General features: G+C 38.7%; 1 protein-coding gene across 2 annotated transcripts in view; it reads left to right on the forward strand.

Annotated features, from left to right (window-relative positions):
• The first annotated feature begins 2791 nt into the window (after positions 1-2791).
• LOC124721253 (ras-related protein rab7) overlaps positions 2792-25861 on the forward strand; it is a 32185-nt gene continuing 9115 nt past the window's right edge. For both annotated transcript variants that reach the window (XM_047246121.1, XM_047246122.1), the window contains exons 1-3: positions 2792-3156; positions 5785-5976; positions 16941-17159. In XM_047246121.1, coding sequence (XP_047102077.1) covers positions 5797-5976; positions 16941-17159 — 399 coding nt within the window. In that variant the 5' untranslated portion in view covers positions 2792-3156; positions 5785-5796. The remainder of the gene's footprint in view (positions 3157-5784; positions 5977-16940; positions 17160-25861) is intronic.

The raw sequence follows: 25861 nt of genomic DNA on the forward strand, positions 1-25861 counted from the left end.
TGCCCTTTCAGTTAACAAGTTGACATTAAGGTCTCCACTTATAAGTTTTGATGTTTTTTTTATCATGTAATATGTTGAGCTATGCCTTTAAGTTACTTCTAAAAATTTCAGGATCTGTGCACTTACATTACTATTAATTTACTCTTTTACTTATTCATCTATATTGTTGCAACATCAGAATGTTTTTCTTAACTCATAGATTCAGCTAGAGACAAATTTTTAACTTTTACTCGATGTTTTACATAAATACAAACACCTCATCTTGTTTCCTTCCTGCAATACCGACTAAATCATATGGAGAAATACTTATGTTTGCTAGTTCATAACTCTTGCACCAATGTTCTTGAACACAAATATAGTCTATACTAGTTTCACTGGCTGTGATCTCAAGTTTTAATATTTTATTTTTAATACACTGTATATTGAGGTCATTATTTTTAAATGATTAAAAATTGCTTGAGATGGGTTCGTACTTATGCCATCCGATGTTACCAGCTGTTCATTGTTGAGGCTGGGTACCAAAAATCCTTAAGAATTACACGTTTCCTGCTCCTCATATTTCTTACCCCAGGAGCCCGGAGTTGCTGCCATTTATGATGTTGCATCCATTATTGCACCTAAGTTTTTGGTGGGTGCTGGAACTTTTGCTGAAGCTGTAGTTTCACTAAAACCTTGAACTGTAGATGCCACTGGAGTTTCAAACGATGTTTGTGCTGCAGTTGAAGCTGATAACTGATGCTCTGGTGATTTTGATTTGGCTGCTGCTGTGGGTGATGCCTGTGTGGCAGTTTGTACCGTGATCTCGGATCTGTTATTCTGATTGCTGGACTAGACACTGATGCTAGGCTTGCTGTTCAAGCAGCTGGAGAGAGTGATAAGTCTGCTGCTGATGGATATGGTTCAGGTGTTATTGATGATTTTGACACCACTGATGAGTTGTCTGTTGTGGCTGTTGTACTGGGAGACACTTGAGATGCAGGTACAGATTCTTTTACTTCATTTAATGTAGAAGATTCATCTATTGTTACCGATGATTGAAGGACATTGGGCCTTTCTGATTCTACTAATGCTGATATTGTAGTAAGTTCTTTATCACGCAGTGTGATAGTATGTTGCACTACTTTACAGTCTTTGATGGTATTCAACATTTCAGCACTGACAGCTTCCTTCCCTTTCATGTTTCTGCGACCTCTGTGCAGTCACTATTTATCCTTACATATGTAGCATTAGGATAACCACTACATATCTTGGCAAAAAGTCTGTTGGCGGTAATAATCTCAGTATTCACGCACGACTTTTCCATGATATCATGATGGCAGATAGATTAAAGAACACTCTGCCTCACAGAACCTTAATAGACTCTAGGAATTCCGGAAAATCCTGCAACCCCTTGGTAGTATTTGTGCAGTCATCAGGAATTATTGAGGAATACAGACCACGAAAAATTTAACTTCAGGCACTTTGCAGATTACTTCCTTTAAAAGTTTCATAGCACGTCTGGTTTCATTGTGGTATATGTCGTTGGCACCTCCAATTATCACGCATGCTCTACCACTCGTCAGAGGTTTTTTGCTGTTGTTTAAAACTTCACGTAATGGACCTCCTGGTTTGGTGATGCCTGTCACGTTGAATACTGTTTTATTAGTACTCGTAATTTCAGCTATACTTCTTCCATAGGCCGTCTGCGAGAATAAAGGTTTCATATGTATTTACCAGCGTGTATTTTTTGCTTTGTTTACAAATAGGACTATTTGTTTTGCTTTGCAAACTCAATTTCGCGTTGATTAAGGAACTGTCCGTATGGATCTTGGTACATTTCAACTATTCTTCCTTTTCTGTGTTACTTTCAAGCACATCAAACGTATTATTTAATTCTATAGTAAGTTTTGCGGTTTTTGTTATATGTCGTGCACTATTTTTTTTAGTCTGACACTGGAGAACTCATGTTGACTAGATTTTGAAGAATTACTCACTCTTCTTTCCAAATTTTCAAACGTTTTTCGCATTTTATGAGAAAATCAAGCTCTCTCCTAAGTTCATTCTCTACATTCACTTGCAAACCTTCACTGTATATTTCAATGACACTGTCCCGAACGTTACATTGTGAAGGTAACTGTTGTTCATCAACTACAACTATGCTGATAAAAAACGAATCAGTCTATCCTCAAATACTCCTGAGGTATGTTGGATCAGCAGAATCACAGAATTTTGATGCATATACGTATAAACTAGAGCACTGATCATTACAGGCTTTCCTACGGTACTTATGTGTTGGGGAGAAGAGGAAATACTGGAAATAATTCGACGGCAGATGGACGAAAGAACACTGTGCCTCACAGCACAGCACTTAATAATTCCGGAAAATCCTGCAGCCCCTTGGCAGCATTTGTGCAGTTATCAGAAACTTTAAGACTAAATTCAGTGCCTGATTTCATTTTTGACAAGTTGGTGCTTCAGTTGCAAACATGCACACAGTTACTTGAGAGTGCCTAATAAACATCCGGACTTAACTTCTTTTTACATAAAATTAAAGTATTATAGAAGTTAACGCTCCATAACAGCAGGTTAGCACTCCGATTACATAGCCTTTATTCCATATTTATTTTTCTTAGGTCGATAGTCTATCGATCTTTTGTTATTTTCCGCGTACTTACCGGAATTGGAATCAATTTTGGCAAGAAATTTGTATGTATGTGTGATATATTGAAAAAAAAAAGGCATGTGTCTTTATTTCAATATTTTTTTAAAATAAATAGTTGAAATAATTTGTATCTGCAGGTTGGTACCAAGTGTTACTGAGTTGCTTGTACGTTTTTAGTGTTTAGTTTCAGGGTGCATCTATAATTTTCGCTATATTTCCTGTATTTTGTACGTGAACAACGCAGAATGTTGTGTAGATGTTCCAACACTGCTTCCGCAAAACAATAATCTTCGTGTTTCCGGGTTTAGTATATCGATGACGTATGATAACCCGTGATTCGAGGCATACGCCATTTTCTCTCTGAGAGGGAAAGTTGATGATTTGTGGAAGTGGTAGTTGTTAGCTGTCAAACCCAGATCGAGTGGAACAATAGTTTCTTGCGGTGTGGTATTCTCTTGGCCTTTGCTGTCTGGGCTGTTATACTTGAAGTTTGTATTTGTCACTGCTGTCTGTAGGTAAGTACTTTTGTTAAATCGTGTGCGAATGGATCTGACGTTCCACACGTAGGCGTAATACTTCGATCGTTGTCCATGCTGTATTACAACTGTCATTGGTATTTGTCAAAAAAAGACTCTTGCCCAAGGGTTCCTGTTTACTCCCTGATTGAAAGCGTAAAATTTTTTTGTGTAGTTAGAAACTGCTGTACCCGAAATTGTGTACCTATGTTGTTAACCGTGAAACCATTATACGGAAAAAAAATCTGTGCGTCACATCGCGATTATTTTTGCTAGCAGTTCTAAGGCGAGAATATGAGGTAAGTAAAGGAAATGATTATTCTTTCTTGCTGCTCACTTGCACATCTACGTTAAAAGTTCAAGGTTATTTCTGCTCATTATTTCTGTAAACTTGATTACCAAAATTCTTTACTGAGAACTTTTGTACAGGCCTTTCACGGAAACATGTGATTGGCTTTTTAAATGGCCTTTGTTATAAAAAGAACTAAAGTGCAGTGTTCCTTTGTTAAGCGAGCCGACTTACGTAGAGTGGTTTCGCAATATCTTGTTCCTTTTAAGAGTGACATAGCCTTTGTTTGAAGCGGTGCTCGTCGTAAGATGATTTAGAGCACAACCAATTTGTGAAAGATCCTACTTAACCTATCAGACTATAGCAGCGGTTCCTCGGATCAGAGCAATGAGAGTTGGGAGTTCCTTACAACGGAAAGTTTGGAATTACTAGCATCGTGTATACAAAAAGTGACTTACTAATGTGTCAAAGCACGAAGTTGCGTCATAAAAGATAACCATTTTTGCTGTGAATCCAAGTGACAGTTACAATGTCTGTATACCTTTCGTAAATATGTTCACAACTAAACAGCAAATCAGCCTTGTCTTCCTGCAACATAGTGTTTATAGTTTTTTGGTAACGTATCACATTCAGATCATAAACTTTAGGTCCTGGTAGTGCATTTCTTTTTTCCTTCATATCTCCTATTCTACTTCGGAAGGGAATGTTGACATAATCATATTTGGATCTGAATCTGGTTTTGAGTGACAAGTAAGGGTGATTTGGTCACCCATTCATATTGTACAGATGTTTTGTCATCTTTCCTTATATAGTTAACATCTATTTTGTGACATTAAAAACAAAAGAATTTTTGAATGAGGACTCCTACTCAGCAGATCAATTGTTAGATATGAAGTGGTAACTGAAGAAAAAGTACTTTATAATACTTTGTTAAACTGACACGTTCCCCATCGTTACAAAATGTCATTATCTATGGAACAAGTATTAATGGAATGTAGACTGATATTATACTTCAGATAAACTTTCAACAAGTGGTAGGGCCAGAAGGCAGCCAGTTCTAGTTCTGCAATGTCATGCTTGCTGTGTTGCCTGTTCTGCAGGTGCATGTAGACCCTTGTAAAATGTGACTGGCAGAACTGTCAATCTGCTAGCTTTTAGTTGTAACACAATGTTTTTATATTGGAAACTGTACACATCCACATTTTGAGCACCAAAGGCTAGTAAAACTTTCTGTATATCAATGAACTGTGAGAAGTTGGTAGAATTGCCTAGGCTCTAGATTGGAGATCACCTCCCTCTCTGATCATATATTTTCCCAGCTATCTGTAAATTTTACTTTTGAGTGAGGGGACTTCCCACATTTTAGAATATAACCTTACATGATGACATTGTTTTGTATGCTGTTCTTTAAATATATCGTATCATATTACAGGGAGTGGAAAAGTGATGGTCCTAATAGCTGCTCATAAGTTCAAATCTTTGCTCTAATTCCATATACTGCTTTGTAAACCATTATTTAATTATATCTTTGTTATATTTATCAACTAATTTCAGTTGCAATACACTGTGGATGTCATTTTTGTGAATTAATTGATAATTCCAAAAAGTGGACGGGTAATTTTGTTTGATTGACTTAATGTCCCATCTTATTGTAAAAATTTATCCCTTTATGATATCGATACAAAACTTGGTCTTGGAAAAAGGCTACTGTTTGACTACAAACTGTGGCTTTGTGTTGATAATTGCTTCTTACCTGCTCACTCAAAGGTTTTTTCAAAAGAGATAAAAGGTGTAGGGGTAGAATTTTAAAGTCTTCTACCATTCTGTGTGACCTTAATTAAAAGACCTTACTCTAAATCTTATAGCTGTTAGTCTTGTAAAATGTTTTCAGCTAACAATATCAACATTATGCTGCTGTCAGTAGGTTGTTCTCTATGATTTTCAACTTACTTTGATCTGTTGTGAGCAGTGATGATATTAGCCTATATCAATACCTTTTGCAGTAACATTTGTGTGCAGCTGAATAAATGCAGTGTGAAGTATCTTCAGTCTTTGTGTTGATATTGCACTGTGTGCCCTTGTTGATATGTTAGTGAAGCTGTTTCTATATATTGAACACGATAGCGGTATTACAGCTCAGATGGTGTATGCAGTCTCTCCATGTTGAAAAGTAACATGGAATGAAAAATGCAAGTGGTGTAATTCTTATGCATCTTTTAGTTTTCTGGATGTTGTGTGCTGAAAGTGTTTCTGCACTTCCAAAAATTAAGACGAGTTGTCCGTGGAAACTGTTTCTTATAAGAGTTCGTTCAGATACTAGAGCTGCTTCTCCATTTCAGGCCGGTAGCACCATGGCATCCAGGAAGAAGGTACTCCTGAAAGTCATAATCCTAGGAGATTCGGGTGTAGGAAAGACTTCATTGATGAACCAGTATGTCAATAAAAAATTTTCCAATCAGTATAAAGCAACAATAGGAGCAGATTTCCTGACAAAAGAAGTCCTAGTGGATGATCGAATAGTGACTATGCAGGTAAAGAATTGTTTCATATAATAGTGCTAATGTAAATTTTATGACTTCAGTGTTGTCTGCTGTAATATTCTAATAATAGGTTACACCAAATGTAAAGCAAATAACCAAACATAACATTTATTAGTATTTTTACATTAATTTAAAAGTTAAGCATTTTAAATGAGAATTTTTAGAGGCTAGAATGGAGTATGGTTCTTAATGCATAGTTGCTTATGTAATGCAAGTGAGGCATCCATTGAAGTTTGCATGCTGTTACATTTGTAGGATCATGAATTCTACTAACTTGCTCTTAATGAAAGAACTACTATATTAATGATAAACCATGTTACATAATTTGAGGTGTATGGTAGTTCATGAAGTGAACATCTAAGAATGAAATGTGGGAAGAAATGAAAATTAATCATGGCAGTTAAGGTAAAAGTTGAGGATAATTTGAGATAAGATTCAAAATACACATTATGCAGACATGATACTAAACTGTACTAAAGTGTCCATTACTTGACATATTTACCTTACCTTATGCTAGAAATTATTTTCCTTAAGAAAAATACTTGAACTATGTGATAACTGTTACTAACAAGGCTAAGCTGATAGTAGACCCATACTATACGTAGTTACAGAACTTGCAACAGAATTGCAACTGATACATGTAATGAAAACACACACACACACACACAGCGCCTTGTGGTCAGAATGTGAGTAGCTGGTGGTATTACTTTATAGTGCCAATTGTGGAAAAAGTAAATTCACAGCTGAGATGCACTTAAAAATGTTTTCATTTGCTTTTGTGCAAAATGTGGGGCAGTATTTTTATAGTTGTGTGTTACTCATTCCAAGTAGTTCACCAGTTTGGTAGTGGAGTGGGTGGGTGTTACGTTATGCCTAGGGCACAGGTAAGTCTTCTTTAGAGAACTACTTGTGACATGTGTAACCAGTGCTAAAATATCAGCATGGAAGTGTAGAGTGATACATATTCCAGTATTAAAATGGTTATCCAAGTGACAACCTCCATCTTGCATTGGGGAGGGGGATGTTTCCTAGGTATAGAACTTTGCAATTTGTTTAGATGTCACTTACATTTTGTCCAGGTTCTTGCCGTATATATGTCTATATAGTAAAGTAGTGCCAATTTACTTTGCCTTTGACTTCCAACTGCACTAGTTCGTAATGACATGGATGAGACTTTGTTCTTCTTTATTTGGAGCTAAAAGGGGACACATCAGTGTTATAGGAGAAAAGTGAGAGGTGACTAGGCAAATAAATGTTTTGGGAAATGAAGTAAAGGCCAATAATGTTATTTGAGTGCAATGAGAGAACTGCATTTCAACATGTAATGCCCATATTACTGGAATGGATCTCTGACCCTTTCTTTCTTTGTTTCTTTCTTTCTTCCTTCCATCCATCTATCATTCTTGTTTTAGTGATACCTCCATGAATGAATGTCACATTTGTTGACATAAATCCTAAGATTGTTTGAAGGACCAGTCATTTACCATTCATATTCCTATCACCCAACTTAATTACTTAAGTTAATCAGATGTGCAGCTTAACATGACTTCCCAACTGTTTTGCAACTTCTGCTGCCTACATAGTGAGTGCAAGTGTCTTAAGGGATTGAGAAAAATGCTAGTGACTGCAATAGATAAAACCATGGACCCTGGGATTGTAGTCTGTAGTCTCAATTGTGCATTGTGAGAAAGTGTAATGGTGTCTTCATCACTGCGTTTGGTAAGATACGTGTAATATGTTTACAGTATGATGGTAGTACCTCCATTGTCTGGTAGTGCAGCTGTAAATGAGCTGTCTGTAGGAAAGAGTTGATATTGGTCAATAAAGTTCTGATATTTCCTGGAACACACTTCAGGGAAATACGGAAGCGTCCGATCCCGCCCGTCTGCTTTGACCCATGACGTCACAAATATGACGGAAACAAAAATAAACACACACACTTTCCACAAGAAGCCTAATGACACTAACGGGACAAGCGCGGGAAATGGGGTGTTTTGGGTGGGGGCAAACTAAATATAAACAAATTTAGACACCTTGCGTAGCTACAACGTGTAAGTGAAGACAGCCATGCATGAATACCCACCCACCTCCCCAGGAGTCGTAACCCCTGCAACCTATAGAAGATAAAGGTGCTTCAGTAGCTGATTAGTGTTTCTTGTCTTTTTAAAAAAAATCTCACTGGATAGAACGAACAGATCAGAAAAGTAAATAAAATAAAACAGAACTGGAGACAGCCACACTCAAACCAAACTCCGCGCCGTCATGACGTCACACACGACAATACCCTTACGTCACGGGTGAAAGCCGACGCGTGGGATCGGACGCTTCTGTTGACCCCACTTCAGATGTTACCCTTAGTAATTGCAGACTTTGTTCTGTGTCCTTTTCTTAGTAGACATCTAAACTCCCCACAGTGTGTTCCATAAGTGAATCCTGGGTGGTGGGAGGGGGAGGCTGGTGTCTCACTTAGTGTCTAAGCATGTAAACATGATTCAGTTTTCCTCTCTCTCTCGTGTGTGTGTAAGTTAAATGTTTAAGATGAATTTTTAAGAATTGGGTTTGAATCCTAATACAGGGATTTTCTGCATTGTAATGCATATGGTTATTGTGGATCCACAGTAAATGTTAGGTTGAGATGTAGTCACAGGAAGAACATTACAGGAATGATAATGTAAACAGTACTGACAAAATGAATGTCTACAGACTGCAGTGTAATGCATTTTGAATATATTCTTGTAAGAGATGCTCCTTAACTGTGGGACACACATTATGAAATCTGTTCATATGGAAACGTGAAATGTATTCCTGCCACAGTGTGGAGCCTGTTAATACCTATTGACATTACATGCACTTGATCTTAGTATTTCTGTTGTAAAATATGAGCTCATGTGGCAACTGGGTAACACATGGTTTTTTTCCAAACTTAAGGAATCTAACAGAGAAAGTTATAATATTGATGATATGTGAAAAGAGTAAAACACTGTAAGAGTGATGGTGAAGTTAGTATTAAGAATGTAAATTTAAACAAACTTAAGTAGAAATTTATGCAGTTCTGAGTAATCAATATTTTATTGGGGGGAGGGGGCAGGGGGGGCCTTGTTTTCAGCAGTCATTTAGTGGATTTCTAAAAGCATGTTGTGGAAAAAAATGTGGAACTGTTCATATTTGATGTACTTAAGAAGTGAGCATCATGTAGTTATTTGAGTGGTATATTGGAACTATGGTGCTTACAAAGGAAGCCTGTAAATGACACATCATTTATGCCATTGTGGACCATATTTATATGGAAAGTTTTGGGCATATTTGTAATACAGATTTAAGTAGTGTCATAGTTAATAAATATTTTAAAATGATGGTCCATTACTAGTGCAGTGACTATGCTTTATCGTATGAAGATATTTGAATTTGATAGAAACATGACAACTGCTTGCAGTAGTTAGGTCTAGCTAAATACTGCCATCAACAATGGGTCTATTGCAGATAAGAGAATTGCGGAGCAAAGTGAAATGTTTGCATGGGTGGTAGTTGGTAATAACTACATTGTAACAGTTACTATTTTTACATTAAAAAGAAAAGCAAGTAGTGCAAAGGTGATTAATGTGAATGCTGGACAAAAAATTCTGGATGTTACCATAAGTTTTTATCTGTAAGGATTACACATTTGGAACAGAATGTCCTTGTTTTCAAAATTACAGGTAAAACTATGCTATCATATGCAACTGGCAGATTAAATTCTGCTTGCTTATGTATCTACATATGTACTCCACCAGCCACCATACAGTGTGATGGAAGTTACCTTGTACAATTACTACTAATTTCCGTTCCTGTTCTGCTCACAAATAGAATGAGGGAAAAAAGACAATGTATATGCCTCTGTATGAACCCTGAATTATCTTTGTAGTTCTTATGTGAAATCTACATTTGGTGACAGAAGAACAGTTCTGCTGTCAGCTTCAAATAACAGTTCTCTAAATTTTCTCAATAGAAGGCCTTGAAAAGAATGCTGCCTTACCTCCAGGGTTCTGATTTGAGTTCCCAAAACATGCCTGTAAAAGTTGGGTGTTGATCAAACCTATTGGTAACAAATCTTTTCTTCTGAATTGCTTCAATGTCTTCCTGTAATCCAATTTCTTGGGTATCTGTTGCTGCTCTTGCTATTCTTGATAGTGTGTCTGTGTTTATAGGATTTAATTTGAATTTTAGTTTAGATGTTAATGGTACTTTTCTCATGATAATGGTTTTACAGTAGCTGTAGTTTGGGGACATAGTGGTGTAATTAATTTTCTTGGTCCTCAGTTTTTCAGAATGTGAAGTTATTTTATCACACATACCATGTTGAAGTAGCCCTCAAAGATTTTGGAAAGTCCTAGTATTTTTCTCCATCTGCTTTTAGTTCGTACATTCGTAATGAATGTAAAATAAACTCTGGTAACAGAATGGGTCACCCTAGTGTTAAGTATCTGGCCACCTTCACTGATAAATTACTACACTTAGAGCTGGCAGCCATTCATTACATAAATTAGAAATTTTGCACAAGTCATCTTAGCATCCTCCTACACTCACTAAATGACACCATTACGTACACTAGTGTCATCAGGAAACAGCTACAGATTGCTACTAACCCTGTCTGTCAGATCATTTATGCATACAGAGAATAACAGCTGTTCTATCACACTTACCTGGGGCACTCAAGACACAAACCTGGTCTCTGAACACTCACTGTCAAGGATAGTATCCTGCGTTTTATTAGTTAAGCCTTACAGCCAGTCACATATCTGGGAACCTATTCCATATGCTTATGTGTTTTGTTAAATCTGCAGTGAGGTACAGTGCCAATGCTTTTCAGAAATCTAGGAATGTGGAATCAACCTATTGCCCTTCATGGTTTGCAGGATATCGTGTGAGAAAAGGGCAAGCTGAGTTTCGCGTGAGCAATGCTTTCTAAAACTGTGGTGATCTGTAGACAGTTTTTTCCATCTCAAGGAAATATATAATATTCAAACTGAGATATTGGTCTGTAATTTTGTAGGTCCATTCATTTACCATTCATACACACAGTCACCTTTATTTTCCTGCCACTTTTGACATTTTGCTGGGTCAATGATTCATTATATAGTTCACGTGCATCATTTTCCTGCATTCATAAGTTTCCGTCTTGAGGTTATTAGTATATGGAGAGAATTTCATTTCAAAGTGTAATTTCATTTTGCCACAAAAAAATTGGTGCTATTGTTCAGTGATAAAGAATAGGACATATTGGTGTTCCTAGTATGTATTGTGATCCACTTTTTTGTGTTATGTGGGTTAGCCAATGGGTAAGTCCACAATTAAAAAATTTTTTGAGGTAAGGAATCTGCAGTTTAAAATTTGACAGATGTAGTCTGTGGAACTAAATATGCTGACAGCATTGAATTTTCAGTAGCAGTGAATTCAAAGGTACAGTTGGTAACTTAAAAATTTAATCTAGGATTCAGAGAAATGGATTTTTTGGTGAACATGAACTTAAAATGGATAGCAGTTTTTGGCGGTTAGTAGGTGCATTACACATTACCACATATAGACTGGGGTGTAATTTAATATTGGTTGTAGCATATGCTTCCAGAAATGTGTCTGTGCCTGGAAGAAGTACTGGCATACGGTTACAAGAATTGCTTGAATTTGTTAAATAGCTGAAATTTTCATGAAAAGTTAATGTCAAGATACACATAGGGTAACTCCCCAGGAGTGAATGATAGGGATATATTGTTGTAAGTAACAACTATTCATCATTGATAGGAAATGTCTCAAATGGGCATAACACACTCATCATTCACTGAATTGATTAAAATTATGTTAGCAGTAACGCTGTAAATGTTGAGTTTTAGTTTTATGGAGAAAAAGCCTGGTGTGCTGAATGTAATCTACAGTCTGCTTACAAGCAAAAATAGATTTTTCATAGGATACAGTTCAGTGTCTTCAGGGTTTTGTTCATTGTACAACTTTTAACACTTGCCTAAGTGACAAATGAGAAGGTGAAGGTGCTAAAAGTTGCAGATTGAGGTACTATTAAATAATGGGTGAAGATGGAAGTTTTTCTAATGTCAGCTTATTTTTATCAAGTGTGTGTGTGTGTGTGTGTGTGTGTGTGTGTGTGTGTAGCAACACACAAATGTAGAGTACTTGGATGTTGTAACAATGTCATAATGCACCAAATTTTCACTTTTGTCTGCTATCCCCAGCTTTATATTGAATGTGTGTTAAGGGGAGGGGGTGGGGAGGAGGGAGGGAGGCACTACAGGACATTTTAATTTCCACTGTCTAAATTTGTTCAAATTCATAAAACCTTGCCAGCGTGAACCAGGAAGGATTCAGCATCCACACTCACAGCAATGGAAGTGCAAAATATAACTAACCATTTTTTCCATGAGAAATTTCATTGTTTTTTGCTTACTATTGGTTGCATTTTTTTGTATAGGTACACTTTTCTTCACAAGTAAGATTCTTTGATGGTAGAATTTTCCAAATCTATTAAAAACTGTGGTAAGAATTGAGAGAATTGTGTATAAAATTTGAGTTTTTCCTAAACATGATATTCAAATTTTAACAGCTCATTCAATTTTAGATAAATAAGTCTAGTTTCATATGCCCATAAGTATGGTCTGTATGCTGTGCAAAATTAATAGATGGGTCTCTCTTAATTGAATAAAAATGTACCTATAGCAACAAATGCAGCCAATAGTAAGTGCAAAAATGATGAAATTTCACATGTGAAAAAAATTAGTTTATGCTCTTGAACTTCCATTGCTGCGAGTGTGAATCCTGAATTCTTCCTGGTGATGCTGACAAAGTTCTGTGAATTTATTTGTGAAAGTGTAGACACTGAAAATTAAAATGTTGTGTGGTGCCTCTCCTGCCCCAAGTCGGGCCATTTGACGTCCTCTCTCCCCCCCACCTCCCCTTAAGTATTAGTGAAACTGTCAGATCTCAACAGTGAAACAGTGCTCTGAATGAAATCCCAACTGTAGTAGCTCGTAAATTTTCATCCCAGTATTGTAAGAGAGAATTACATGTGGTGGTTGGGGTGTAGTGGGGGGGGGGGGGGGGGGGAAGAGATGGGAAAGATGTAAGGGAGTTAAGCTGTTAGTTTTTTAGCTCAGAAACAATTTAACATGTATGTTACATTGACATTTTTGTAATTCGTACTGTCAAGTTTCCTTTCCACATTCAAACCCACCCACATTCCACTCTCACATAGGTAGGGGGAGGAGTGTGCAGTGATGTGATACATATTTGCAGTGTCTGTCTGCCAACCATTAGCAGAATTAAACATTGCCATTAATACATTCACCAGAAATTTCCCAGTCTCCTGTCAGTTGTCCCACAACTGCCACACAAACCCTGCTTCCAACAGAAAGAATTCTTTTAAAGGGATTAGTTATAGGAAATTGAAAAAATAAAGTACTTTGTAAGAACAAGCACAGCAATGAGAAGTTGAAAAAGACATTGAAAATAACTGAAGAATTAATTGTTAAATGACAAGATCACCTTCGCAGCCTTAAGTAATAGTGGTAACACAAAACATGGCCTCAGTGACTGTCTTAACTGCATAACCATAAATTGTGGAGGGATTAGATGTTATTTTACAAGTGTGGTGTGACTGCTGCATGAGTGCCGGACTAGAAAACCAAAGATCTGTTTGTCACTCTTAGATTTGGTGATGCTTTGACTGTTTGATAAAGTAAAGCTGTGAATGTGCTTTAAACATAAATTGGCTTCTCGACCTTCCTTCATCCCACTGCTTAAATGTATTGCTCTGACTAGTCGTAGTAAGGGTAGGGTGTACAGCCTATTTTAGGATTGTTGCTAATTGAAGAAGTGAAGTGTTAAAAGCTGCTGTTCATTTTGGGTGGCTTAATGTAAGATGAAGAGTTATGAAATGAATATAGTGCCAGATTGTAGGCACCAAACATACAGAATACACACACTGAATGAATACATTTTCAGTAAACTTGAAACACAATATTCTGCTAATAGCATGGAGGGCTTTTGTACTATTTACTCCCTCACTCACCTCTGTTTCTCTGCCCCAACTACTATTTAGTAGACCTGACAACCTCCTGTTAAGTTTTACTGTCATTAGATAATGCTGTGACTAAAGACTCTTTAAGATACAGTACTGGCTGGTTATAATGAATATGCAGCTGCTCAGAGGTCCAGCATGGACTGTAGTTATTGTATGGCAGTCGATCTTTGTAAATACTATACAGAACCAGATATGCCAGAAAAATTAGTTTAAATCTTGGCCACCAGGTGCAAATCTGGTGCTGAGAGTGCAAGGAAGGTAAAGCCCTGTATAAAGGAAAGTATGGCCATCCTTTCTCCTGTGTTTGCCACTGTCCGCAGTTGAGGATTGGCCGAAACCCTGTCACATGATATTAGCAGCCATTGTGGGCCCAAGCATTACATGTGAAGCATAGGTGGTGTTGCTCATCTTTGGAGTTTTAAGTAGAATAATGGCACAGTGCTGTACTTTAGGCTGTTCATTTAGAGGTAAAAGGGAGGAAAACTGTACAGAATACCTTCCGAAGGGCAAGGTGTAACAAGGAGAATATTGGTCGTAGTGGGAAAGGTTGCACAAACACGACTTAACCATTTATTTAATTTTATTCATTTCTGGTGTTTGGTCTTTCTCCTTTTTATATTTCTGTCACTTAATTTCTAATCCATTTGAACAGCAAAAAAGTCAGAGCTAATAGGATGGTAATTTAATTTAATAACAAAATATAAATCTTAGAGATACAACTGCCAGTTTAGTGCACAAAATGAAAAATAGTGATACTGTAAAAAGTTATGACTGGTAAAAAATTTGACCTGGTTGACTGTACAGTATGGTTTAAACTTATATTTGTGATGCTTACAATAATAAATTGTGCTTTTTTCCACACAATTTAACATACAAAAAAATATTTTGCACTGGGCAAGTACTGGACAGACAAGCTTTCACTCAGTAATCATTAACATTACCGGGATGCTGCTGCTGCTGCTGTTGCTGTTGCTGTTACACCTTGGCCCCTTTCCTACAGTGTATTAACAGAAATACAGTTACTGTTTCCTACATCCTACTTTAGATTGTAGTCCTAGTTTTATTCAAACACAATTTTAAAAATATGGTATTCTGTTGTACTTTAGTAATCATTCTCCTCATGTCATAGAAAAATTTGCAGACAAAATTTTATGGTATAAATGTGACAAAAATGTAAAGTGTGCATAATCATATAGGCATGTTTATCAATTCTATTTACTAAGGTACCGCACATATATATTTGAATCTAGTGCTTCATTTTGTATAACAAGAGACATTGGGCAAATTTTTGCAGTAGTGAGTCGATATACAGCTTTAAATTCGCGATGAATTTTTTCTTGCAGTTGTGTACTAATATTCATTCCTTTTTGTCCTGATGACCAATACATAGGATAAATTTAACACTAATTATGAAAACAAGTGTTAAACTCCATATTGCAACAAGAACTTCGAAATCTGCTTTTGCTGTTAATAAAGAATATTAGGGCAAAAACTGTTTCATGCTCGCCACAGCAAATGCTTTGACTAGTTTAGCAACAAAAATATCTCAACAAATTCAAGCTAAATATCAGACATCTTTCATTTGAAGCCACTGATCAGTTTTAGCAGTGTATTAGACAGTTGAGTGCACTTCTTTGATGTACATCGCTAAATATGCTACAGAACTCAATGTATCACCAGCAGCACAGTGGGCCCAAAATGGTGGCCACTGACAAGTTGGCCGTGTTTTCCCTATACAAAGCTTTAAAGAAAAGTGTACAGAAATGTTTCCATATGTTCCATATTAGAACACGTTGTGGGCAGGAATGGTCAAAATGGTGAGTAGGGCATAATGGTCCCAGAATGAAATTTTCACTCTGCAGCGGAGTGTGCGCTGATATGAAACTTCCTGACAGATTAAAACTGTGTGCCGGACTGAGACTCGAACTCTGGACCTTTGCCTTTTGCGGGCAAGTGCTCTACCAACTGAGCTACCCAAGCACGACCCACGTCCCATCCTCACAGCTTTACAGAAGCTCTCCTGCAAACCTTGCAGAACTAGCACTCCTGAAAGAAAGGATATTGTGGATACATGGCTTAGTTTTAATCTGCCAGGAAGTTTCAGGACATAATGTTGATTGTATATACTGTCACTTACACAACTTGTTCAATAAGAGCTCCAGAGAAGTCGATATGCTGTGTAGTGACAGATTTGCACCTGTTTACAAAAATTGGAACTAAGTTTTTCCACCATAAATTAGTTCTGCATTACCACATTTGCAATACAATAATTACAACCCACACTGGACGTCTGTGAATAGCTACATTTTAATTATAACCCCCCAATAGTTAAGTAACAATCTTGTAGTCAATGACTGTCATGTTAAATATGTTCAAACTTCATTTTTGCTTCTCATGTCGGGTTCTTTGTGGTGTGTTGCAGCTGGCTTAGCTGATCCTGTGTAGTCCTAGTTTAATTAAAAACATACAGTAATTTAAACTTGGGATATAGTAACATTTATATGAATGTTAAGTTGCACAAAAGTAAAAGGTCTTATGCTAAATAGTGAAACACAGTTATGAGTCTGTATGTCAGCTGTTGAGCACTTTGTCCAGGGAGGTATGAATGTCGGGGAAAATATAAAGAATGAGTAAAAAGTTAAATGTCAAAGAAAATTTGTCATTGAATAAAAGGTGGCTTAACTTCTGGTACTAAAAGTAGAAGTAATTCCTCCATTTACATCAGTGACATTCAAGCTGTGGTTACTGGTTAAATGTTCCTTTGAATATAGTAAATTGTCAGTCATTAAATAAATGTCCACAGATACTAACATCATTAATGAATATACTTAAATGATAAATCTTACAGTTCAACTGCAAGTGTACAGTACTGAAGTGAACTTTTGTGTAATAGATTTGGGACACAGCTGGACAAGAAAGGTTTCAGTCATTGGGTGTTGCATTTTACCGTGGTGCTGACTGCTGTGTCTTGGTATTTGATGTATCGGCTCCGAATACATTCAAGTCTCTAGAAGGTTGGAGAGATGAATTCCTGATCCAAGCATCACCAAGAGACCCAGAAAATTTTCCCTTTGTCGTGCTAGGAAACAAAGTGGATCTTGAGAACAGAGCGGTGAGTGGATAAGTTCCTTAATTTGTATAAGTAAGATTTTTGTTTTCTGATAAAATTATTCTTCAAGTAACAACTGTACATAGAGTAGTTTGTGATTTCTTTTTAGTAGGAATCAAGTAGGAAGTAATTCAGTTGAAGCTCTTTTGTATCCTCTCAGGTGATTGAAAAAAATGTTGATTCTATAAGGAACACGAGATCGCTGTTCGGAGAAAAAACAAGGACAAATTTTATAGTTTAATGATTGAGGGTATTGCTTGATTACTATTTTGGAATGTGCGTAACGGACACAGCAGTGGTCTGACGAGATGGTAAAGCAGGAATTAGGTGGTAAAGGAAGATATCAAATTGTTAGTAGTAGTTGACAGGGTGAGAGTAGGCTGTAAGGTCAGAGTAAAAGATCCCTCAGGCAAATGAGGTCAGAGCCTTTGTTACTCAGTGGAAGGGGAACGTATGACCATGAAAGAAAGCAGCAGCTGTTGAGCAGTGGGAGCAGAAAAAATACACACACAACTGTTGATTGAAAGGAAGAAAAAGGTAATTTACAAAACAGTGAAAAAGGACAGTGTTTGGGACAGGTGTAGGGTAAGACTGGAAGATGCGATGTGGTCAGTTTCCATCTGCACAATTTGGAGAAGTTGGTGCTTCAGGAGGATCCATGGGTAGCGAACTGCTGTGCAGCTGTTCAAATAGTATTGGGAGGAAAAGTGATTGCCATTGCACAATACACCAATGGAAAATCTTGACTTTAAACATGGATATCATGCTGTGTGCTAAAATGTACCACATATGTGGAGGTGAATGTGAAGAATGGTGTAACAAACAAAATACCTGAAGTTACTTCAAAAATAGAGAAATGTTTGGTCTTAAATCAGTTGCAAGATGGTATTTAATCCGTATAACTTATATGGAGATCATATCTGTACTGAAGTTTTGTTTTGAAAGTTTGATGCATAAACACTTAAGGTTGAGTAGTGTGTACTCATTCGCAACTCTGATAATGGTCCACATTAGATTACTTCATAATGTTGGCTCGGAGTCATTTTTGTTTAGAACCTTAAATTTGCCAAATCATGATGCTGATCCTGCGATTGAGAAGCTAAAATTTCCAACAACTAAATGTAATATCTTCTCAAACCAAAGTTCCTTCTTGCAAAGCCTGCATTCTTCACAGCCACGACATGTAGAGTGGAAAAATACTCTATCCAGGGAAGCCAAACATGTTGACACACAAACTGATAGCCAGTAAAATCTCCACCTTCATGTATAAATCCCTTCCCCTCCTCCCAACCATTTCATATTCCTATGACCTTTGTTAAACCATTTCTATCCACAAATACCATTAGCAGTGTATTTGATAGCATTTGTTGTCCTGATTTGAGCAATAATCTTGACACAGATGTAATTTTAATCCACAAATGCACTGGTTAATCTCCACATTGTCCTTGGTTGCAACCCCTGGCTCCATAAGAGATTACTTGAGACAGGTGTGAAATCTGCCCCATGCACCTACCCACCCCTTAAAACAACCCACACCTGTCCCATCTCAACAACTTTTAGCAGCTTCAAGCTTTGAGTGTACTTAATTTAGATTTTAGATCACTAATTTTTCTTTCTTTTCCTCCTTTTGTATGTCCTACCTGCACCCACCAGTTTCCTCTGTACAATACAGCCAATGTCTTTAAGACATGTCTTTACATGTATTCTTCTGTTGTGCATATGTTTCCTCACACCTCTACATAATTAGCCAGCGGAGCAAGATTTATTAAGGCTCTGGACTTCGTTCATGAGGATGTGGTGTTGTATTCCCAATAGTCATCCAGATTAAAGTTCTTACTGTTTTTCCTGAATAAGTATGGTTTTCCTTGGTGTGTTCTTGTAGGCAGACCTGTGAATGCTGTTCTTGTACTGTCAGCACTTCACTGAACTATTATCTTCATTGCTTCTTATCTGCATCTATGCTGGTATGTAGAGTTTGCCCTTGTACTCATTATTTTCGTTGTATATGACCTTAAATAATTTGTTTTTTGGAGTAAATTGTTTTCAGTTTTGTCCTTCAAATAATTCGTGTGGAAGATACGCACATGATGGTGCACAAAACACACACTGAGAGATTGGACAAGTCATACATATCTTGCATAATAACTGCTTGGCTGCTCTTGTAAATGATTTAAAGACTGGTATTGTAGTTCAGAAGACACATCCTCAGGTTAGATATATTATTAAACTTGAGATATAACATACCTCACATGATGTTACTTCTAAGCTACAAACCAGTGGTTACATTATTGAAAAGAGCGGCTAAGTGATTATTGTTCAAGATGTCTGCTTATGGCTGTGGCTGTCCCTCATACAACATAGTGTGTGTCATAATAGTGTGATGTGGCTGCTGATATGAGGTGATGTGCTCAGAAATTACAGATCATTTTCTGTAGGTATTGTTCATAAGTGTTGTTTTTTTGGTTCCTCCTCCCAATCACGCATACACAAAAACTATCACATTATCATAGGTACATACTAAAACTAACTTCAGGAATATTAGTTTAACATTAAGGATTTCCAGTTTCTATAAAAGGCAGAGGCATCATAATTTTGTTGCTGATGACACTGTTGTGTAATTTAGTGCTTTAGTTAAATAGTGAATTTTTAGATACAGGTACACATTCTTTAAACAGTTTAATTTCCTTCCGTGAAGCATGATCATTGACACAACATTTTTCAATTTCGCAATGTTGTTAAATTTTACAGAATTAACCCAGTTTTAACATGTAGACTGCCAAGAGGTAAAAAATGGTAGATTTTTGGAAGAGACATCTGCAGTCCTCAGTTGTTTCTCCAGCATTCATTACTCTGTTCTGAGTGAGGAGAGGGTCTGTGGGGATTCTGCACTGGACTACACTGAGACTGAGCAAACACCCTGGGCTTTTGCAGTCTGAAAGGATGTGGAACATGTAGAACATTTTATTCAGTTTACTTTGTGTTACTGCTGTGTGTAAGCCATTTTTAAGCCTGGGATCTACAGGCCTAAATATTGTCTTACGTGGGGAGGGGGTTATATTTCAGACACACATTTTCATATTGGATATAAATTTTTTATTTGGTTTTTCGATGAAAGTTCAGGAAGGTGGTGTCTGTCAGGTTCTGTCAAATCCATCTACTAACTAACCTGTACCTTCAGGTACAACCTCTTGGAGTGCATGGTCATTCCTGCTGCACAGCAGGATACAGATCTCATTTGCAAAGAGTGCTCAGATGTTAAATTCATGTAAAGAACGAACAAAACTGGTCCAAGTATAGATCCTGGTTGCAAGAACATTGTGGCTGCTCCAGTCTCTAAATAGCAATTTATGTTGGGCATACTGATTCTGATGTAGCACTGGGAATAATTACTGTGTAATGCATCACATTCCACCATTTTCATTGGACTGTTTTTGTGATTGTTAACATAGCTAGTCAGTAATGTTCTCATTGCATATTGAGGGTTGTTCAGGAAGTGTCCTGATTTAATGCAGGAAGTGTTTGGTTTGAGAGGTTGGTCGGGGGAAAGGGGGGTTGATGGAATTAGTCACTGATGTGCTTAAAGCTGTGATAGGATTGCTTGTCACTTACCTGCACTAGCTGTTCTAAATGAGTATTAAAAGTGAAAATACGGCCCAATGTGAAATACTTTCTGTAATAGTTTGTAGGGGCAAGTATCTGAAAGATGTTGACATTCATAATGAAATTCGTACTACATACAGGCCAGAAATGATTAGTTACGGTGTTTCCTTAAGTGGAAGGTCAAGTTACTGGTTTTCATACCCAGCAGTCAGTCAGGTGTGGCATACCCAGTTCCATCCCTGTGCATTGGGAATCGTGGTCATATTGTTTCATAAACAGTTAAACATATCAAAAAAATTTTTTTTTTGCAAATGAAAGCACTCAGGGGCATGTAGGTCATTTGATAAATACTCGAAACACTTTTGTTCGGAGATAAGGAAGTAGCTTGCCAGCAGAAGTGAGATGGTTGATGGCACATGACATGGAAACACTTACGAGGTGCGTTCAAGTTTCTAAGGCCTCCGATATTTTTGTCTAATTAACAGCTCACCCGAAATCGATGAAACTGGCGTTACTTCTCGACGTAATCGCCCTGCAGATTTACACATTTTTCACAACACTGACGCCATGATTCCATGGCAGTGGCGAAGGCTTCTTTAGGAGTCTGTTTTGCCCCTGGAAAATTGCTGAGGCAATAGCAGCACGGCTGGTGAATGTGTGGCCACGGAGTGTGTCTTTCATTGTTGGAAAAAGCCAAGTCACTAGGAGCAGGTCAGGTGAGTAGGGAGCATGAGGAATCACTTCAATGTTGTTATCACGAAGAAACTGTTGAGTAACATTAGCTCGATGTGCGGGTGCGTTGTCTTGGTGAAACAGCACAGGCGCAGCCCTTCCCGGATGTTTTTGTTGCAGTGCAGGAAGGAATTTGTTTCTCAAAACATTTTCGTAGGATGCACCTGTTACCGTAGTGCCCTTTGGAACGCAATGGCTAAGGATTACGCCCTCGCTGTCCCAGAACATGGACACCATTTTTTCAGCACTGGCGGTTACCCGAATTTTTTTGCTGGCGGTGAATCTGTCTGCTTCCATTGAGCTGACTGGCGCTTTGTTTCTGGATTGAAAAATGGCATCCATGTCTCATCCATTGTCACAACCGATGAAAAGAGTGTCCCATTCATGCTGTCGTTGTGCGTCAACAGTGCTTGGCAACATGCTACACGGGCAGCCATGTGGTCGTCCGTCAGCATTCGTTGCACCCACCTGGATGACACTTTTCGCATTTTCAGGTCGTCATGCAGGATTGTGTGCACAGAACCCACAGAAATGCCATCTCTGGAGGCGATCTGTTCAACATTCATTCGGTGATCCCCCAAAACAATTCTTTCCACTTTCTCGATCATGTCGTCAGACTGGCTTGTGCGAGCCCGAGGTTGTTTCGGTTTGTTGTCACACGATGTTCTGCCTTCATTAAACTGTCCACCCACGAATGCACTTTCGACACATCCATAACTCCATCACCACGTCTCCTTCAACTGTTGATGAATTTCAGTTGGTTTCACACCACGCAAATTCAGAAAACGAATGATTGCACGCTGTTCAAGTAAGGAAAAGTCACCATTTTAAGTACTTAAAACGGTTCATTCTCGCCGCTGGCGGTAAAATTCCATCTGCCGTACAGTGCTGCCATCTCTGGGACGTATTGACAATGAACGCGGCCTCATTTTAAAACAATGCGCATGTTTCTATCTCTTTCCAGTCCGGAGAAAAAAAATTGGAGGCCTTAGAACTTGAATGCACCTCGTAAATAGCTTCATTTGTGTGGCCATATTGCCCATAGTTGATTTAAGATTCCTGGGAATATTTGTTTTGTCATTAAAACTAAAAGGAAAAAACATGTTTTTCTCACTAGTTGAGTTTCGCTTTATTGAAGTAAACTCATCAGTTGGCTGTAATTAAAGATATTTATTATATAGCACATCGTATGACTGTGTGGTGTGGGACATGTTGAAAAGAACAGATACCACATATTCGTATAATTTGATTGGGCTAGCTTGACAGTGGATTCACCTTGTTCAGTGCAGATGTATGAATACGTCTGACCTCCTGTGGGAATCTCGGAGAGCAAACATTTAAGATATGGACAGGGACTGCAGATAGGTGGCCCTTGATGGCTATGTGAATTAGCTGTGAATTGTGCTGAGGTAGTCCACACAGTTGTGGTAATGCTGTGTCCTGGATGGTGCAGTGCTTAATGCACCTGTCTAGTGAGGAAGAGATCCTGGGTTCGAATTGTGGTCCGGTTCACACCTTCACTCATCATTGCTGGTTCCATGTAATGTCTCAATGCAGTTGACAGCAGTGATCTTCTCCTTTCATATCCTATCTTTCCTTCTCCACAGTCTATTTACAGATAGAGATGTTTGTAGTTTGATTTGTTTTCTGAATTGAAAAGTTAGTTAACAAAATGTTAGTTGTTACTTTCGTAATTTGCTTTTTGCCTTATCAGGAAATGCCATCTGCTAGCACATCATTGGTTTTGTTCTTCATTACGATGACACTTGCAGTCTAATTCTTTTGCTGCTTTGCAGAACTATATATTTTTTAAGTTTCTTGTAGTTGTAGTGACAGAACAGAAATACCCTTGGAAATGTCAATAGTGCTCAAGGGAAAACCCAAAGACTGCATTTACTCACATCCTCAGCACTTGAGGATCAGTGGAGCTTGAAGAGTTAACTTGTCCATAGCGGTCAAAGGGTTAATTATGAGACAATTTTCTGCAGATTTCCTGGCCTGTTTCTGCCATATTGTGACCAAGCATGTTCAGTGCTCGTGGTTCCAAAACTGCTTTTCAGTCAATTAAATACTGAGAAAAGAAATTCAAAAAGGTTTTTGACTAATGGTATTGCATGTTTCGATTAGTTTTTAGCCACACTCTGCCTAGCATAATACAAAAGTTGTTGCAAATTGGCTTTAACTGTTCTTGTATTTTATTTATAGCATAACAGATGTTACATTCTCGATAGCCCTCATACGTCCCCCCTGCGGGCCCGGGGATTAGTATAGGCCCGAGGTATTCCTGCCTGTCGTAAGATGCGACTAAAAGGAGTCGCACCTTTTGGCCTTTATGTGATGATCGCCTGTAGGGTTTGAGCTCCATTTTTCAAAATATTCCTGAAGAGCAAGCCAATTGGGAAAGGGTTGCATGGTGCATCATCTGCATCATGTGCATTATGTCCATTGTGCATTGAGATCTGTAGCCTACTTTCTTGTGGGATTGCAGTCCCACTCATTCTCCATCTTATGAGCAAGGACACCTTCCTGGGTGCATTTTCCTCCACCTACTACACAGTGTCATTTTCTGCACTGATGAGGACCATGGAATTCCTTGTACCTCATTTCCACCGTGGTAGTCAGTCCATTGTGCTGGGGCAGTCATGTACCCTGTTGGTTGTAGCCCCCCTGACTACAAAGGGATCACTCTGCTGATGCCTGTGCCACAGCAATGGCCATCCAGCCAGGGGGCCTTTGCTGTGGCTGGATGGTGCCCTTGGGGAGGGCCTCTGGTCAGAGTGGGTGGCATCAGGGCGGATGGCATGTGATGAAGTGTACCATGTCATCACTTGCTGGTGATCAAACACCAGCAGTCTCAAAGTGTTCAGTCTCAGTACAATGCAAGGAAGTATAATGCTAAATCGTTCCCCTCCTTGGCCATACCATGGGAGGAACGCCAGGCTAAGGATGGCAGAGGAACTTATTTGTCCCGGTACCTTGTATGTAGGAGAGCTGATGGGGACTCCTATGTCTTGATGAAGCCTAATTTTTTTTTTTTTTGTAGAGCATTTAGAGGACAAGTTTGGGGAGGTAAGAGGGCTTGTCTAAAACGCGGTCAGGGTCAGTCTTGATAAAAATGGCACACTCTGCCCAGTCATGGGCGTTACACGATTGTGACAAACTGGAGATGTTTCCATTAGCATCATGCCTCATAAGAGTTTAAATATGGTCCAGGGTATTATATTCCACAGGGACCTTCTTTTGCAGTCTGATGATGAACTGTGCACCGACTTACAGTGATAAATTCATTTTGTCAGGCTCATCCATCAGGGTCAGAGATAATAATGTTGCCCTGGTGCCGTCATCTTGGCCTTAGAGCGTGACACATTGGCCGATAAGGTCAAGGTGATGGTCTACCGCTGTGATGTCGAACCATGTATCCCTCCCCAAATGTGGTGCTTTAAGTGCAAGTGCTGGAAGTTCGGCCATATGTCATCCGCTGTACTTCCAGCCTCACATGTCGAGATTGTGGTCGTCCATCTCATCCCAATACTCCATGTGCCCTGCCTCCCATCTGTGTCAAGAGCATCATTCCCCTAGCTCACCAGACAGCAGGATTTTACAGCGAGAAACGAAAATCATGGAGTAAAGACCCTGGACCGACTGACCTACACTGAAGGCAAGAGGAAATTTGAGCGCCTACATCCTGTAGCTGTGACCTCATATGCTGCCGCTACTTGAACAGTTGTAGCCCCATCAGGTCTGCGAGTTCATCAGCTCTGAGCCGAAAGACTACACCTGCCCTCTTGATGCTGGAGGGTACCTACCTTGGGAGCACTGTCCCCCCAACCATCGGGGACACCATTCCCCACTTCTCAGCCGGAGAAGCGGAAGTGTTCTTGGGCTCCTATCACTAGGAAGGGGACCCTTGGATTACTGCCTTTCCAGGTTTCTGCTAGTGAGGAAGATTATACCTGCTAGTGGCTGAAGTGCCCAAATGCAGCTAGTCATAGGGCTTTAGGATCATTCAGTCCCAGATACTGAATCAGTGAAGCCCTCCCAGCCGAGAAACCAAAGGATCAGCGAGAGAAATCCAGAAAGAAGACCCCCTCCCCCAAGACCAAGGGAATTGTGGTGGCACCCACACCACTGCTTCCTAAAAGCTCTGAGTCTGAGGATGATGTGAAGATTCTGGCATCTGCTGAGGTCCTATATCTCACCAGACCCTTGAACACAATGGATGTAGCGTGTTCAGGAAGTAAGTCTGTCGCAGCAGGTGACCCTGAGGTGTAGACTACCTCTTGAGTTTCATACCATCCCAGTCTCACTATCACCTCACCCTCCAGTGGAATTGCGGCGGTTTTTTCCACCACCTGGTTGAGCTACGGGAACTG

The sequence above is a fragment of the Schistocerca piceifrons genome, chromosome X (genome assembly GCF_021461385.2).
Source record: "Schistocerca piceifrons isolate TAMUIC-IGC-003096 chromosome X, iqSchPice1.1, whole genome shotgun sequence".
NCBI classification, from domain to species: domain Eukaryota; kingdom Metazoa; phylum Arthropoda; class Insecta; order Orthoptera; family Acrididae; genus Schistocerca; species Schistocerca piceifrons.